This window comes from Triturus cristatus, chromosome 2_2 (genome assembly GCF_964204655.1).
Source record: "Triturus cristatus chromosome 2_2, aTriCri1.1, whole genome shotgun sequence".
In the NCBI taxonomy this organism is placed as follows: Eukaryota; Metazoa; Chordata; class Amphibia; order Caudata; family Salamandridae; genus Triturus; species Triturus cristatus.
In genome coordinates, this window is record NC_140582.1 from 873,328,000 (window position 1) to 873,344,956 (window position 16,957).

The 16,957-nt window shown below is 42.0% G+C and overlaps 1 protein-coding gene across 3 annotated transcripts in view; it reads left to right on the forward strand.

Moving 5' to 3' along the window:
* ARAP2 (ArfGAP with RhoGAP domain, ankyrin repeat and PH domain 2) overlaps window positions 1–16,957 on the forward strand; it is a 1,345,662-nt gene that overhangs the window by 659,384 nt on the left and 669,321 nt on the right. For all 3 annotated transcript variants that reach the window (XM_085642300.1, XM_085642298.1, XM_085642299.1), the window contains exon 15: window positions 11,382–11,513. In XM_085642300.1, coding sequence (XP_085498426.1) covers window positions 11,382–11,513 — 132 coding nt within the window. The remainder of the gene's footprint in view (window positions 1–11,381; window positions 11,514–16,957) is intronic.

The following is a 16,957-nucleotide window of genomic DNA, read 5'->3' on the forward strand; positions in this document are numbered from 1 at the left end:
GCTAAGCACAGAGTTTAAGCAGGAGTTCAATGATGGGGCATAGAATTGGGCAATGGAGGGCAGGAGGAGTGGACTGGTACATCATACTAAATTGAGGGCAGTGGCAGCACATCAGACCATGCATGGCAGGAGGGAGGAGGCTAGTCCATGGATTCACACAACAGAGGATAGGGAGGAGAGTGATGTGGCAGCAAGCTAACCGTTCAGAGAAGGCGGGTATTAGGAACTTTATTGTTTTTAAAACGTGTGTCTGTGCGAACTACTTAAAATATGAACAAGTATGCAGCATAATCTCACTTTTATTCAGGAAGAAGAGGACGATTGTGACTGTGACTCTGGGCTCACTTGGCAGAAACACCCCCTGACCCTCCACCCCCTATCGCAAAATGTAATGCCCGTGAAAAGGGTAGGTGAACACAGTGTTATATAGAACATAGTCCTGAGAGCACGGTTGAAAATGAAAACTAGATATAGTGTATGGTATAAACTATGCACCAAAAAGTGTGATATAAGATGAACCGGGCGTGAAATATAATATGCAATACATTGTGCGCAATGACAGATTCATTGGAGAGCGCGAGATAGCACAGGTACTAGCGCGTGCTATGCGATATGCGCCTTGGAGTGTAATATGCACAGGGCAGTGTTGTGTAACCAAACTAGTCTCTAAAGTTGTAATATAAAATATGTGCTGGGGAGTGTAACGTTGCATATGCACTGTGACAAAGATATGGATCCCAGATTGTAATATGTATGGCATAGCACTGTGCGTTATAACTTAGGCATCGAGGAAGGCACGTTAGATGGGGCAATATAACCCGTGCGAAGACAAGTGTGGCATGACATATTCACGGGGTGGTGTTACAGTGCACATGGGCTAGAGAGTGTCATAGCATATGCACTAGCTAGTGGAATACAACACAGAGGTGTGTGGCACTCAGCAGGCAATGGTGGGTGTAACACAGCATTGGGCTCTGCCAGGAGCGCGCTGTGACTCTCAAGTGATGTTCGTCCCCTTTCCATAGAGTAAAATAAAAAGTATTACACATCCGGCAGTGAATGTGTGTTTTATTAACCGTGAGGGGGGTTTCTTGCATAGTTTTGGTCGAATTTTTGTCGAATCCCCTTTCAATGGCTTGGTGTGCATGTGTATTAAATGTGCCCATCAATAGCTACCCATGTTTGTATAAATAAACAACAAGGGTGTCTACCGGGATTAGGCACGGTTGGGCATCAGACATGTCAGAGCTTCACTAGTGGTGTAAATACATTCCACGTGGATTCATTGTATGCATAGTCGCCTTTTAATGAATATCACGCAAATCATCATGGTGATAGGTACGTACGGTTTGTCTAGCATGTCCTAGGTGTGTCTATAAATATATTTTTTTTTAACATAATAAAAAACAGTGGCCGGCCCTGGGGATTGGGGTAAAAAAAATATAATTAGGAGACCGGCCCTGGGGGATGGGGTCATCAGGGCCAATAAATTAGAATAAGAAGGGGAACCACACAGCCCCCCATCTTAAAAAATTAAAATAAATAAAAGACTGGCATCGTGCCGGAGGCCACGCCCCTCCTTGCAGCACTCTGCAAACGCGCCCCCTGGCGAGTTGTAAGTTGGGGAATTAATTCCTCTTCAATACTGAGGGTCCCTGAGGGCCAACTAGCCCAACAGGCATCTCCAGTATGCACCAGGGAGCTGCGCTGCAGACAGGTGTTCTGAGGCCAAGCCCCTTTTTACACCTCTCTGCAACGCAGCTCTGTGGCACTTACTGGAGGTACCTAGTGGTGTAGTTTGACCCTAGGGACCCTTAGGATTCAAGGGGACTTAATCTCTCAACTTAGAACAGCCACAGGGAGCGTTTACACAGTGGTGAAGGGAGGGGACGGGGCCTGAGGTGACGTGTGCAAACACGCACTATGGCACGTTTTAAATTGGGGATATAATTTTCCTTCAATACTGAGGGCCCCTGGGGGCTAACTAGCCCACCAAGTGCTTCCAGTAAGCGCCACTGAGCTGCATTGCAGAGAGGTGGTCCAGGCCGTGCTACTTTTTACACCTCTCTGCAACGCAGCTCTGTGGCACTTACTGGAGGTACCTAGTAGGCTAGTTGGACCCTAGGGACCCTCAGGATTCAAATGAACTTAATCTCCCAACTAAAAACGGACACAGGGCGTGTTTACACAGTGGTGAAGGGAGGGGACGGGGCCTGAGTTAACGTGTGCAAAAATGCCCTGTGGCCTGTTGTAAGAGGTAGTTTTAATCCCCCTGCCCTATTATATACTATGGGCTTACAGAGGAAGTCATGCTAATCACAGGGGGACCCCAATGCATAATGTTCCCTAGTGTATGTAGGTGTTTTAACTGTATTCTAAGTGTCTTTTAACATAGCACTGGCTCTAGGACTGGTTAGTCAGACTCAGTTACCACCAGTATCCATCTGAAAAAGTTGAGGGTACAGGATGATTTTGCAACAAGGCTTCTTTCTGCTCTTCTTTTTGTTCTTTCTGCACGTTATCCTTCTTCCTGCACTTTTCTTCGTCTTTGAGGACTTCTGTTGCTTCTTTCTGCACTTCTTTTTTTTCTTTCTGTGCATTTTTTCTTCTTTCTTCACATGTCCTATCTCTGTAGGCATAGTTAGAAATTAGCATTTAAAAAACCTTTAAAATTCACAGAAAAAACCATAGGTTTCAGGCACGTTATAGTTAGAAATTAGCATTTAAAAAACCTCAGAAATTCACTGAAAAAACCATAGGTTTCAGGGGTGTTATAGTTAGTTCAGCTAACTATAACTCTCACGCCCGCAATGCACTGCTGATGACGTCACATATTACATCACTCATGACATGGTCAGTGACATCACTCATGACATCACTGATGACATCTCAAATGACATCACTGATGACATCACTCATGACATCATCCTTGTGATAGAGTGGCAGACCTCCTCTCACCCTAATATAACCTTTGATACACACATTCAAAAATAGAGACTAAACTTTTCAAAACAATGGACATACCAATACCAGTTACAACAACCTCTTCAGTAATTCTAAGATCCACATACACATCCACTCATTCACCAACAGTCCTATACAGTCACTCATACATGTATTCACTCATCATATGTACTCATACACCTATACATCCTGTTACACAATGCCACTCATCCATAGAGTTACTCACACACACAGTCACTCATGCTAATAAAGAATCAAACATACATTTATTTGCATATACAGTTATACACACACCACCACACTTACTTCTACGGAAACTTACACATACTTAGTCTTTTAAACAATCACTTATAGAAACACATACTTATTCATACAGGAACTCTTTCAATCTCTCACTCTCACATATACTCACTTATATACACCAATAGTCACATATACTAGTTTAAAACATATGTAGTTACTCATAAAGACACTATTGAGACAGTCATTCACTCACTAACACACCCATACACACACTCATCCACCCATACAGTCCTGCACACATGCTGTCTTCAACACATACAAAGAGTGAGTCACTCATTCATGCACCTATGCACTATGTAATACCGAACCATGCAGACACTCAGACTGATACTCAAAAAACCAACTAATAACCTATATAGACACCCATGTAGCTACTCACCAACCCATACAGCCACTTATACACAAAGTGAGAGACTGATACAGATATTTACATATTTAAACATTACTCACTAAGCCATGTATTCACTATGATACACTTAATCAGTCAGTTACACAATCAATTTTTCAAAAACAAATCATCCATTTAGACACTTATATACCCATTTATTCTTCCATCGACCTTGAGATATACATATATAAAACATATTTAATTTTCAGAAAAACACACATTCACTGGATGATGTCATCAGTGATGTCATTTGAGATGTCATCAGTGATGTCATGAGTGATGTCACTGACCATGTCATGAGTGATGTAATATGTGACGTCATCAGAAGTGCATTGCGGGCGCGCGAGTCCTAGTTAGCTGAACTAACTATAACGGGGGAATTTCAATGGTTTTGTACAAGTGAAAAGTCCAGCTAACTATAACACCCCTGAAACCTATGTTTTTTTCAGTGAATATATATATATATATATATATATATATATATATATATATATATAATTTGTTTTGTTTTTATTTTGTTAGATATAGTCCACCAAAGGTGAACTAAGTAAAAACCTTTATATACTTTACAAGAGTTCTCTAACAAATACTCACTTCTTCTTCTCCCCAACATTCTAATGCCAGATCCACATGAGAATTCCAATTTGCAGCGCAAAATCTTACAAGGGTAATGGACAGGGAGAGGGGGGAATAAAGAGGAACAGAAGGAAGGAGGTTGTACCATGTAGATTACATCAGATTTCCCTATATCAGAGGGGAAAAAAAATTAAAGGGAAGTACAATTATGGAAGTGTATAATACATATTGCATTACTTAGAAATAAACCAAAAATATAATGGGAAGCAAAATATAATACAATATCTAAGGCTCTGAGATTGCGCTGTACATATAGAAATAGAGGAGGTTAACCAATTTCATAATCTGACTACCAACATGGAGGAGGACGGTTCCTGGCTTCCTTGGTACTAGTATTTTCAATGGAAGTTTTTCCTCCTCTCCCATGCTCCTTGGTTATAGAAATGCGGGTCTCGGTACACCGGGCTACATTGTCCATACTCCAAGTTCGATTATCTTCTATCACCACAAAATTACGTTAGACACATTCAATCCTTCCTGGTTTGGAGTGAGTGATGTATGGCCTTTTAATCACAACCCATTGCCCTTTGCATCATTCACTATTCACAGCTCCCCATTTGGTGTAATACTAGTTTTGTAATCTCTTTGGTGGTTTTCTATCTTATCTTTGACTGAGGTTCTATCCACCCAGACAGGACATCCACTGTTAGGCAAATTTCGGTTGGTGTAATTTTCGAACCAGGATTCCTACCTTTATGGGAAGGTAATGGTGGTACACCTGACACAGCATTGGGAGTGGTATGATATGACCACAACATTTTCCTTATAGCGCTCTCAACTTTTTCCCCTGATGTAAGGGCTAATCAATAAGTTTCTTTGATAATCCTATTTACCCTTCCTCCCAGACCATTGGCTTTAGGACGATACAGGGACGTTTTTACATGGCTAATGGATAGGTTTTTCAAAAATTGCATAATTTCTTCAGAAGTAAATTGTACGTCGTTGTCTGTAACTATGGTACTGGAAATGCCTTCTTTGGAGAATTTGTCGGATAACAATTAAGTAATTGAGGAGGTGTTAATGTTGTTCAGCACCTTAGTAGATATCCAATGAGAATGGTAGTCCACCAACATGAACATGAATTTATTGAACACATTACACATATTCCTAGGTCATACAATGTCTCAACCTAGTTTGTCCCAGGGTTTGGAAGGTACCTCAACAGGGAGAAGGGTTGCCATACATGTTACCTCCTATGGATTGCTTGTCTTGTCCATTCCAATAAGGTTGGAGGTAATTCATTACACCTCTTAAGTCAGCTTTTGGTTATTTTTTCTTTGACAGCAGTTAAGATGGTATCATTTTGTTCAAATTATTACCATTCTATCTTGTCAAGGGGTGGAATACCAATAGCTAAAATAGCTTCCTTTGGAGGGTTTATTCCTCGCATGCTATGGTCAGTCTAGAGAGACAATCAGTGTCTTGGTTTCTGATACCAGGGACGTACCCCATATTGAAGTTATAACCTTATAAGCCTAAAACCCATTTAGATATGCAGGGAGTATCATTTTTAATACACTTTGAGGAAAACATGGGCATTAGGGGATTGCGGTCTGTCCTCAAGAAAAATGGTATGCTCCACAAATAAAACTTAAAATGTATTATGAGCCAATAACACGCCATTGCTTCCTTTTTTACAATGAAGTAGTTATGTTCAGCTTCTTTACGGGTTCTGAATGCAAAAGCTATTACGTTTTCCTTCCCGTCATTTACTTCGGAAAGTGATGCTCCTGGAATTTGCATACTGGCATCAGTTGTTAACGTAGTCTTAGCTCCTACATCAAACATGTCTAAATGGGGGGCATTAGCAATAGCTTCCTTGGCTTGAATGAAGTCGGATTGGTGTTGAACCCTACAGTCAAACGGAACTCCCTTCTTTAGTAAGACTGTCATGGAGTATATACGTTCAGCAATGTTTTGGATACATTTGGACATATACTCCACTAATCCCAAAAAGGATTTTAGCTCCTCTTTGTGGGTAGGCTCTGGTGCTAGGTTGACCGCATCCATTAAACTACTCTTGGGCTTAATGCCATCTTCGGAAATGGTGTGCTGTAGATATTCCACTGTTTTGGCCCAATCTTACACTTTCTCTTTTGTATGGTGAATTCTATTTTGCTTAGTTGACTCAAAACTTACTCAAGTACAATATTATGTTCCTCCTTGGAGGCTCTATAAATCTGAATATTGTCTTGGAAACAGAGAATCTTACTTCTTCACTGGAAAATGTACTGCATTACACATTGGAGAACCGCAGCCACGGAGGTTAGGCCAAATGGCATCCTGTGAAATCTGTATGCTCCAAAAGGAGTTATGAAAGAGGTTATAGCTTTTGAGTCAGGATGAAGGGCAACCTGGTGGTACGCTGACAGAAGGTCTATTGCACTGAAATACTTGGCACCTTGACTCGCACTACATTTCATTGATGTTAGTGAAAGGGTGCCTGTCGATCCATATGTTTACATTGAGATTTCTGAGATCAATGCACAAATGGATACTTTTCTGCCATTCTTAGAAGCTATAACAATGGGGGGGCATCCTTTTGGTACTCTCAAATTTCTCAATGACCCCTGTGTCTTCTAGCTCTTTCTTTAGTGGATTTTTCATGAGTAATGGTATGGGACTTGCTTTATCCCTTTTAACCTTTAAGAAAACTGAATTTATCCGTGAAAACCTCAGGGAATTTCTCTCATACCTCCATGCCTATGATGGATTTATCAACTAAATACACTTGTTGACAGCATTAGGATCCAATTTGAGCCTAAATCTCTTTGGTGCTTCTACACTAGAAGGTTGGAGCCTTGTTTAGAGATGTATACCTTTCCTAAAGTAGTTCTATCCATGAATTTTATGTGCATATACAACATTCCTGCTAGAGGAATAGGGTCCTTGGTGTATCTCCCAGGACTTGCATCAGGAGGTAACCCAGTGTAATCTTTGTTTTGAAAATTATCTGTTAAACTAGTTTTAATTTGTTAATGGATAAGGAGAGCAGGTATCTACAAAAACAGTGAATGTAACTCCTTCCAGAAAAATATTACATGTGGGATAAGTTGTTTAAGGATTACCCAGCCCACTAGCAATATGGAACACAAATGCTGACTTATGTAGGTCATCATTGACCATGTGTTAACTCTAGTTCCCATATACTTACATACTTTACCAACATGTTCTTTTTTAGCTCTTTCTGCATGTCACCTCTCGCGCTAGACACTTTTGCTCAGTGGTTCGGATTCCTTCATCTAAAACATTTCAATCCATCATTTTCAGCCTTATGTTTATACAGGTCCATAGTGTAAAGCCTACGCTCGTCAATTGTTTCAGAAATCATGGTTACATTACTGTCCATTACCTTATTAGTATCTGTGGATTCCTTCATTTCTCACATACAGAATGCCGTATGTTCTATGCTTATAGCTATATCTATAGCCTGTTTTAAGTCTTTTCTGCTAACAATTTTTCTTGAACATTAATATCCCTTGTACATCTTACCAGCTGATCTATTATACGAGTCTGTAAGTGACTCAAAATCATAGGTAGCTTTTAACACCCTTAAAACTGCAATGTATTTAACCACTTTTTCATTTTTCTTTGCGACCTTCAAAACAATTTGACATTCTAGTACAACATTAACTTTTTTGCCAAAACTGTTCTTCCAATTTCTTGAGGGTGTTTTGACGTGCGTCTAACTGTGCATTACCTTGTGCATCATCTTCACCTTCTTGCCCCTTGGTATTTAATTCAGGCAAATCATCAAATATTTTTCTGACGTGTATCTAAATTATGTGTAAAAGTATATGCTGCTTACACACTGAGGAGAACCTATCTTCTACAAAGGCAATAAGGTAAGACTCAAATAAGGTAATCCATCTATTCCAGGGAATTTACGGCTATCCCAGGTTATTCAGGAAAGCAGGAGAGTGTGGCATTACAAATGAAGCCATACTATGAATATACAGTAGGAGATACATGAAAATACACAATTAAATGCTAGAAAATATGGAAGAAAAAAAACTGTGAGGCGAGGAATATGATCAGGCAAGATAAAATGCAGGCATAATACTTCCCTTAATTCTTATTAATTTTCCCCATACATGCACTTGACCATGAGCTGGGTACTAGCACAGCTAAAGAAACCCCCCACGCCAAATGGCCAGAAAGCAGTTAGTTCCACAACTTCTTGATATCAAATACACATACACATACCAGGATGTGGTGGAATTACCTGGAAAATGAGGCATCCCAACTGTTCATGACGCAAATAACAGAACAGGAACGAGTAAAGAAACCCCAAGCAGTTTTGGCGGTGAATCTGTTGGCACGGTGGCAGGACAAGCCGATAACGATGAAAATGTTGACACGCCAGCAGATCTACCTTGTGAGAGGAAGCCTCACATCAAGTAAAAGACATGATCTTGTTACGGCGGCAGTCTTTCCTCAGATAGAAGCATCACACTAAGGAGATGGCGCTCCCTGAGGCGATAATGGGGCGTGGAATGCCAACAAGGATTTTCTGAAAAGGCATAACTGATGATTTCCTCCTGATGAGACTGAGAAAGTCCAAACTCTGCCCAGGAGGTGTGATTAAGCGGGACAAACGGTTGGCCTAAAGAAAATTGCCCAATAACACCACAACACAGGATAGCAGGGGAGGCGGGAGAAAGCTAGGATCATGTAAAGAAACAAATCCAAGGCAGAGCCTTCAACAAGAGGCTACACGCAAAGCAGCTTTCTGAAGAGTGAGTTAACCACCGTTCAGACTATTTCTCATTGTAAGTAAAAGGAATTCACTCCATCCAGGTGAGGGATGCTTTATGAATTCCAGACTTAGCACGCTTAGGTTCGGATCCCATACTCATCACCAAAATGTTAGATATAGGCCACAAATTTAAAAACCTTTATTTACTTAACAAGAGTCCTATAACAAATGCTCTCTCCTTTCTCCTTCTCCTCAAAAGCATTAAATGCTAGCTCCCCATGAGGATTACAATTTGGAGTGCTGAACCTTACAGGGTAATGAGCAAGGAAGGGGGAGTAAAGAAGAGCAGAAGGAGGGGGAATTTATCATGTAGATAAAAAAATTATGTTATGCTTAACATGTATATAGGTTACTGCATAGTTTTCATACAAGTTATTTGATTAGATGCTTATGGGTCTCTGTTTTTTTAATCTATCATAACATGTAAATTTGATCTTAACAATAGTTTCTATAAGGGTTTCACTATTGAAATATAAAGGAAAGTACAAAAATAAAATAAATACGAAAATTATATAAAAATACAGAAATGCATGAGCTTCGTGTACAGTAGCACTTGCACGTATGGGTATCTAACTATGTATCCAAACATGCACATATGGGACTTTATACAATGCAACTTTATATCTCGGTGTATTATTTTCCTTATACATGTATAACTTTTCTATATAGTTTATTACTTTACTCCTACTGTGGAAAAATAAACTCCTACTCTCCCCAATCCACTACTCTGTCTCATTTTATACCTCTCTCATTATTTCCTCTACCTCTACTCTCTAACTCATACCAAACTTAATTCGACTACTATGACTTCCCAAACAACCCTTTCTATACTCTTCCCTCATTCACTCACCCCAAACTTCATCTTACAACTATGATCTCACAAAAAACCCTTTCTAAACTCTTTCCTCTTCTATCCCTCCTTGAGGCATCACACCCCTCATTTTACTACTATGATCTCTCTAATCCCTTTCTTTACTCTTCCCTCATCCATGCCTCCTGTGACTCGTCCTAAAACTCATCCTACTACTATTATCTCCCATATAACACCTTCTAGACGACTCCCTCCTCTTACTACTATGATCTCCTAAATAACACTTTCTGGATTCTTCCCACTGCTATCCCGTCATTATCTTATTCAATCAAACTAACAGACTCACCTTTTCACCTCTCAAATTAGCAACTTATATTTCCCTATATTAATCCACCACACACTTCAATGCCTCATCAGGGGTAGTAAACTCTATATAAATACAATTGCATATCCTCATGCTTAATTTTTCTACATCAATACTATATCCACATTAGTGCCCTGATTACACGGGCTAGTAAATGTCAGGTATTTACCGCACCCACACTGGGTTTGGTATTTAGTTGGTCTTACAAATACAGCATATTCCGAGTTTTACTTAAGAAAATGGGGAATTATAGGCGGAAATGTTTTTCACCACATCCAATTCCATGTGTGTCAGAATTTACCACCCCTTTCCCATAGTAAATTTCCACAAGTTTGACCGTATTAAAATTTCCTAGTGAAATAGTGGGGAGAAGGATAGTTACTATGATGACGTTATTGGGAATTTTTATCACTGCGTAGATATGCATATTGATCGGGATTTTCCCTCTAAATTGTAATTGGGGCTTAAGAATAAAAACTACAATGATAAAACAACCTCTTAAAATAGGTGGCGGTGCCCACAGGGTCTATTGGATCCATGAAGATAGACACCCAGGCACACAGACAATACAATAGTAGCTGCTAAGCAGAAGGCACAGGATGTAAACAAGCACACCACCTGTCGTATTTTCAACTGTGAAACGCCCACAAATGGACAGGGTGAATTTTCGAACTTTCTTGCTTATTTCTTTAACTGCTTAAAGAAAAAATTATAAACAAGGATGTTCTTGTTTTTGTGTTTCATTACTACTGAAAGCGCAATTATTTTTTGTTCTCGCAGACTTTAACGTTTCATGTTAACATGTCAAATAACATTGTTATTTCACAAAACCTTTATTAGGCCGTTGTTTCTGCGGGCACGTTCTGTCTAGGAGAACATTCTTAGTTACTAGCAATTTGTGCAAAGTATGACTCGTTGCCTGAAACCTAATTTCACATAAACTACTGTTGCCTCGTGTTCATTTTCTAACAATTTATGTCTAATGACAATTAGTTTTCTTGATTCTTTCATGTGAAGTGATATAAAGAACTTTCCCTGGAACTTGAGAATGTAGGGCCATTATTAGTTTTTCCGTCTTTCAAGGTATTAGACCAGAGATAGCAATCAGTTGAACCCAGAAGTGATTCTCTGCCTGACCTTTTCTTCCCTTTGACAGATTACCCGAAGTGTGATCCTGCGGCTGAAATTGGATTTCATCCCGATTCATCACTGTCAAGCTTCCTTTGTGGATTTCTATATAAGGCTCCAGGTGCCGCTAAGCCAGGCCCAGAGAAGAAGCTGAAAGAAGGTATTTTGTTTATATTTCAGAATATTCTGTTCTCTTCGCAAAGAAGCTCTGCACTGCAGGCTCTCGGAAGCAGCATGTCTGAACTAGTTTGGGCAAGATTCTGTAGCATTGTGCTACGGAAGTTGCAATGTTTATCCGTTTTCACCTGCCTTTGTTTCATGGTATGCATTAATTATGCATATACATGCAGGGCGGAGTTTTACGCAGCAAGAGGCCGAACTAACATAGGCTCCATTAATTTGGTGGTCCTTCTCTCGACTAAGTGAATTTTGTGTGCCTTTGACCAAAATTTGCACGTTTCAGTATTTCTTTGTTTATTTTTCAGTTATATATAGTGGCCACTTGGTAAATGGGGATCCCCAGTTCCAGGGTCAGCAGCTCTCCGTGTTAGACATACCCCCCACAAGTGAACACCAATTTGTATTACACCCTGTTGAAAATGTGTGTGATTATTAAAAACACTAAAAATGTAAAGAATGTTAATCAGCTCTAGAGTTCAACACCAAAACAGGTCGGGGGCAGGACTCTGCGTTTTGTGAGATTGCCACTGTTAAAAGCATAGTAATAATTGCTAGGGGCAAACTTTAACAAAGTCAATATATCTTCTTTTTGGGGTTGGGGGATGAGTTTGGCAATAGCTGGGCAAACGTGTGTGTGTGTGTGTGTGTGTGTGTGCGTGCCACTCCTGTCCTAGAATGAGAATGGTACAATAACCACGTTTTATTAATAATGGCCTTGATATTGTGTTGCATTGCTTGTTGTGCCCATGGCTTTTACTCTGCTTTTACCTGTTGCCTGAGGTATTGTGGTTGCTTAAATCTTTGAATGTGGACCTGTATGTGTGCCATGAAAATGCCAATAAAGAAATATTTCGAAAAAAAATGATTTAATGGAGCTTCTTGGGCTACAACATTATAAAAACTAGTATTATGGTAGTTTTGCTGCACGCTAAAATCTCTAGAGTTAAAAAAAACATAGTAGAAGAGAAATGATTAATGATGACCAGTTCCCAGGCCAGCTCATCTTAATCGGGTACAGTGATGTATGACATTTGGTTCTCTATGATGACCATTTCTCCGCACAATCAACAAAAATCTTAAGCATTCTCTTGCAAACAATGGGGATGATTACGATGGCGGACAGACTTTAGTCCGTCCGCCACCGGCACAGGAATTGGGACCACCCGTCCATATGGCGGCATTCCCGCACATGCAATTATAATGCGACCACCACAGTGGCAGTCGCATTGTGCATGTTTACCATTGCTGCGGGTGCTGCTGGATGCTGCACGCGCAGCAATGGCAAAAATGCATTGCTGGACTTGGCCCTTTTTGCAGGGTCATCCCTGAACTTTTTGCCTTCCTCCTGTATTTTCTCTGACCTGTTTTTGTTGGTTTTATGACTCTGGGCACTTTTACTTGTCAGACCCTAGTACAGTGCACTGCGTATGCCCAGGGCTTGTAAATCCAATGCTGCTGGTGGCCACCCTCCACTCCAGGCACCTTCCCCTTGTTCGCTCCTTATCCCCTAAACGTCCTTCCTTTTCCTATAGTGCTATCCGGCAGCCATCGACTGCTCTCACTCCCTTCATCACATACAGCCAGGTTGCCTCACCGCCCGGACGCACCCACGAGCAGCTTCCCTTGCTGATTCCAAGGTACATTAGATTCCTCGACTCGCCTCAAATTCCCCACACTTCCGACGTTCCAACCATTCGTTCTACATAAGGCACCATCTCTTCACCATAGTACCACCTGCTGGCAATCCGTGGATCGATCATCACTTGCCTACGCCCGGCGCCAGCACGACGATGCCTCGCACGCTACCACTTCATTGAAGATCACTGCCACTACCAAGCTTCAAACTCAATTCACTCCAAGTGGTCTGGCAAGCAACCCACAAGGACGCCTTTTCCTTCTTCACCCCTTCACAACCACGATTGCAAATCGCTCACTCGCTCAGAGCAACTAAACGGCGCCCCAACGGGCCCACCGTGTGCACTAAACCCCATTTTTTAGCACAAATAACATTCAATGCATGAGGCACTTTCTTAGGACCGCACAATTGTTTTTTGTATCGCTATTGAATGCTGATTTGCTTTCCCTTCTTATTCATAACGTTGGATTGTTGTTTTGTCTTCTTATCTCCCTTCTCTCCCTTGTTCATTTCAACAGGCGTAGAATTCGTATCAGGCAACTTTTGTAATTTTAAGTCCTGAGGATGATCCCACTGTATTAGGAGCTAGGGATCGAAACATCGACTTTCCATAACAGTACCACATTGTATCCACTGCGAAAATGTATTGTGGTTTCTGTAGGTCTGAGCTTACCTAAGTCCGTTATTGTATTGTAAGCCCCCATGTTTGCTCCCAAAGTTTTTACCTGCCATTTCTTTCCACTTTTATTCTACTTCTTTTCCCTTGTTGAAAACTTGGTACAGGATTGTGCCCTTGTTTCATTGCTTTCGTTTTCCATTATCTTATTTCACATTTTGTGAAATTCAATAATAAATGTTCCTTTGTCCGGCTGGACATAGGAGGAATACACATAGGTCTTATTGAAGTCTATGTTGAAACAGTCACCTTAATTAAGTTTATGCTAGGGACCGTTGTTCTTGTAAAAAGCTGGTGGTCTTGCAGCACTGATTGTGCCACCCACCGGAGCAGCTTGTAAAGTGTGTCTCAGGCCTGCCATTGCAGAGCCTGTGTGCAGTCTGGTACTGCCATGTTGACTTGCAAGTGCACCCACTTGCAAGTCCCTAAACCTTCCCTTTTCTTCATATCAGACACCCCTAAGGTCCAAGGGCAGGGTGCATTGTAAGTATAAGGTAGGACATGCCCTGGTGTGTGTGGCATGTCCTGATAGTGAATTATAGCCATTTTTGTTTTTCACTATTGCAAGGCTACCTGTTCCCCATAGGCCAGAATGGGCAGTTTGATTATAACATCTTATAGTCCTAACTGACCCAGGGAACATGGTAGAAATTCGAGTTTAGTATGCCTGAACTCAGAATGATGAAATACATCTTTTAGTGAAGTTGGTTTTAACATTCTGTGTTTGAAAATACCACTTTTAGAAAGTAGGTATTTTCTTGCCTAACCTCTGCTAGGTTGTGTATTCCATGTCTGGAGTTTGAGTGACAGGGGCTGAGGGATTCCAGGAGACAGGGTGAGTCAGCACAAGGATGACTAGAGAGATCTACATGGAGAGTGGACTGAGGAGTTGCACCTGGGTCGGAATATGGCTGTGCTTCCCTCCACAATGCTGGCTCCACCTCCTGTGGTGCGTCTGATGTCCCTGGCCCACACTGTTAAAGGAAAGAAGGAGTCATGTAAACAAAGTGCTCCAGGACTGACCAGAGCTGGTTTTGACTAGGCAGAGGCCTCTCTGCCTTCCCTTCACAGAACAAAGAGAATATGAGTAAAAACGGGGGGGACCCAGACCCCAGAACTTTAGATCACTTTGGGAAACAAGAAGAACCTTTGCTGAGGAGAGGAAAAAGAGAAACTGACTGCCAAAGAAAGGAGAAAGGAACTTTGTGCTTTTCAAATCAACTTGTGAAGGATCTCCAAGGGCTTGAGATAGAGCTTGCCTCCTGCTGAAATCTCAGGACAACAGACTTTCCCAACAAGCTCCCCTGCCTTCCCTTGCTGGGAATTGAAGGTCCTACTGTTGAGCTGGACCTCATGCCACTGGGAGCTGGAAGCGTGACTCAAGATGAAGAAGCCTGTCGCCGCCGCAGCCGTTGTCGTCGCATCACTGGAGAAGAGTGTCGCCGTCACAGCAGATGCCGTCGCATCACCGGAGAAGTGTGCCGCTGCTGCCGCCATCGCATCACTCTAAGTGCCTCGCATCACTGGAGAAGAGTGTCGCTGTTGCAGCAGATGCCGTAGCATCACCGCAGAAGAGTGTCTCTGCTGTAGCCGCTGTCGTCGCATCGCTGAGAAAGTGTGCCGCCGCTGTCGCATCGCATCACCGAGGCACCCCGCATCTCTGGAGAAGAGTGTCGCAGACGCCATCGCATCACCAGAGAAGCATCTCGCAGGGCCTGTTGCGGCTCAGAAGATTCGTTGAGTCGCCGCAAGGTCGTCGGGCATGCATGTATCATTGTTGCATCAAGAAGAAGACGCCATTTTGTTTCATTGCACCGGATCTTCATTGCATCCTGGCGTTGCGGGTCGCACCGCCATGGAAGCGCAGTAAGAAACTGATGTCCCCTATGCAGCAGTATGGAACCGACGCATCACCGTTCTTGCGTGTAAGAAACTGACGCAACACCTTCCCTGCAACACTTTCATTGTATAGCATTACGCATCCAAAGGTACATTGAACTTAAAGTGTCCATTTGCCATCTAAAGAGAACTAAGCTATTTCTACCATTTTTAAGTACAGTATTGTGGATTTTTGTAGTTTGTGGTCTTGTGATAAGTCTATATAAAGAATACTTATTTTTTATATAAAACCTGTGTGGTGTCCATCTGTAGTGTTGTCACTGGATTACTGTATGTGTTCACAAATGCTTTACACACTGCCTCTGAGATAAGCCTGTCTGCTTGTGCCAAGCTACCAAGGGGGTGAGCAGGGGTTATTTTAGGAGTGTACCCCTTTACCATGACTTGAAGCATGGGTCCCTACTTGGTCACCTACCTCTGCCAACTGGAGACCCCCAGTTCTAACATGCATGTTGTGCATTTCCCTGCACTACATGGCAGGCACCACATGGTGCCTGCCACCTGGTGCAGGGAAATGTAGGGGGGTGTCATAGGTGCCCCCCAAGTGCACAATTGCATTTCCCGTCTACAAGGGGGACCCACAACTGCCCCCCAAAGTCAATCTCTGCCAAACTTTGAATGGCAGAGGAATCACCATTCAAAGGCTGGCTGAATGCAGCATCCTAATTTGGTGGTTACCATTCTAGGTATGCTGGCGGGGTCCGGCAGGCAATCGTAACAATTGCCTGTGTCGGACCTGTGGCAGACAGGCTTTCATCTTCCAGCACACCGCCCACCATCTTTATCTGGCGGGCGGAGAATGGCCGCATGATGGTGGTGAACCGGCCACGAGCAGGCTTTAGGTGGCGGGTTCACTGATATCATAATCACCCCCTATGTTCAGTGTTGCACAGAGTAAACAGCCATTGATGAAGCCAACAGGAGTCTTGATAGGTGAAGTGGTTTGGAAGTAGTTGGGTGGTTTGTGTGTGTTGTCACTAGCTGCACTTTAAAGAAACGAAGTAACATCATTGAAGCTTGGAATAATGCGCCAATGCTTTATCAGACTGCATTAGCAGAGATTAAATATTTATGTCTGAAGCTGTAGAATGTGAGGAAAATGTGCCCAGCTCTAGATGGGACCACCAATATGTGCTACACTATGTGCTCCTAATAGAGTATGGTGCAAGAATACATGAAGTAATAAAGAATGATGGGCCTCTGTCATCCTTGC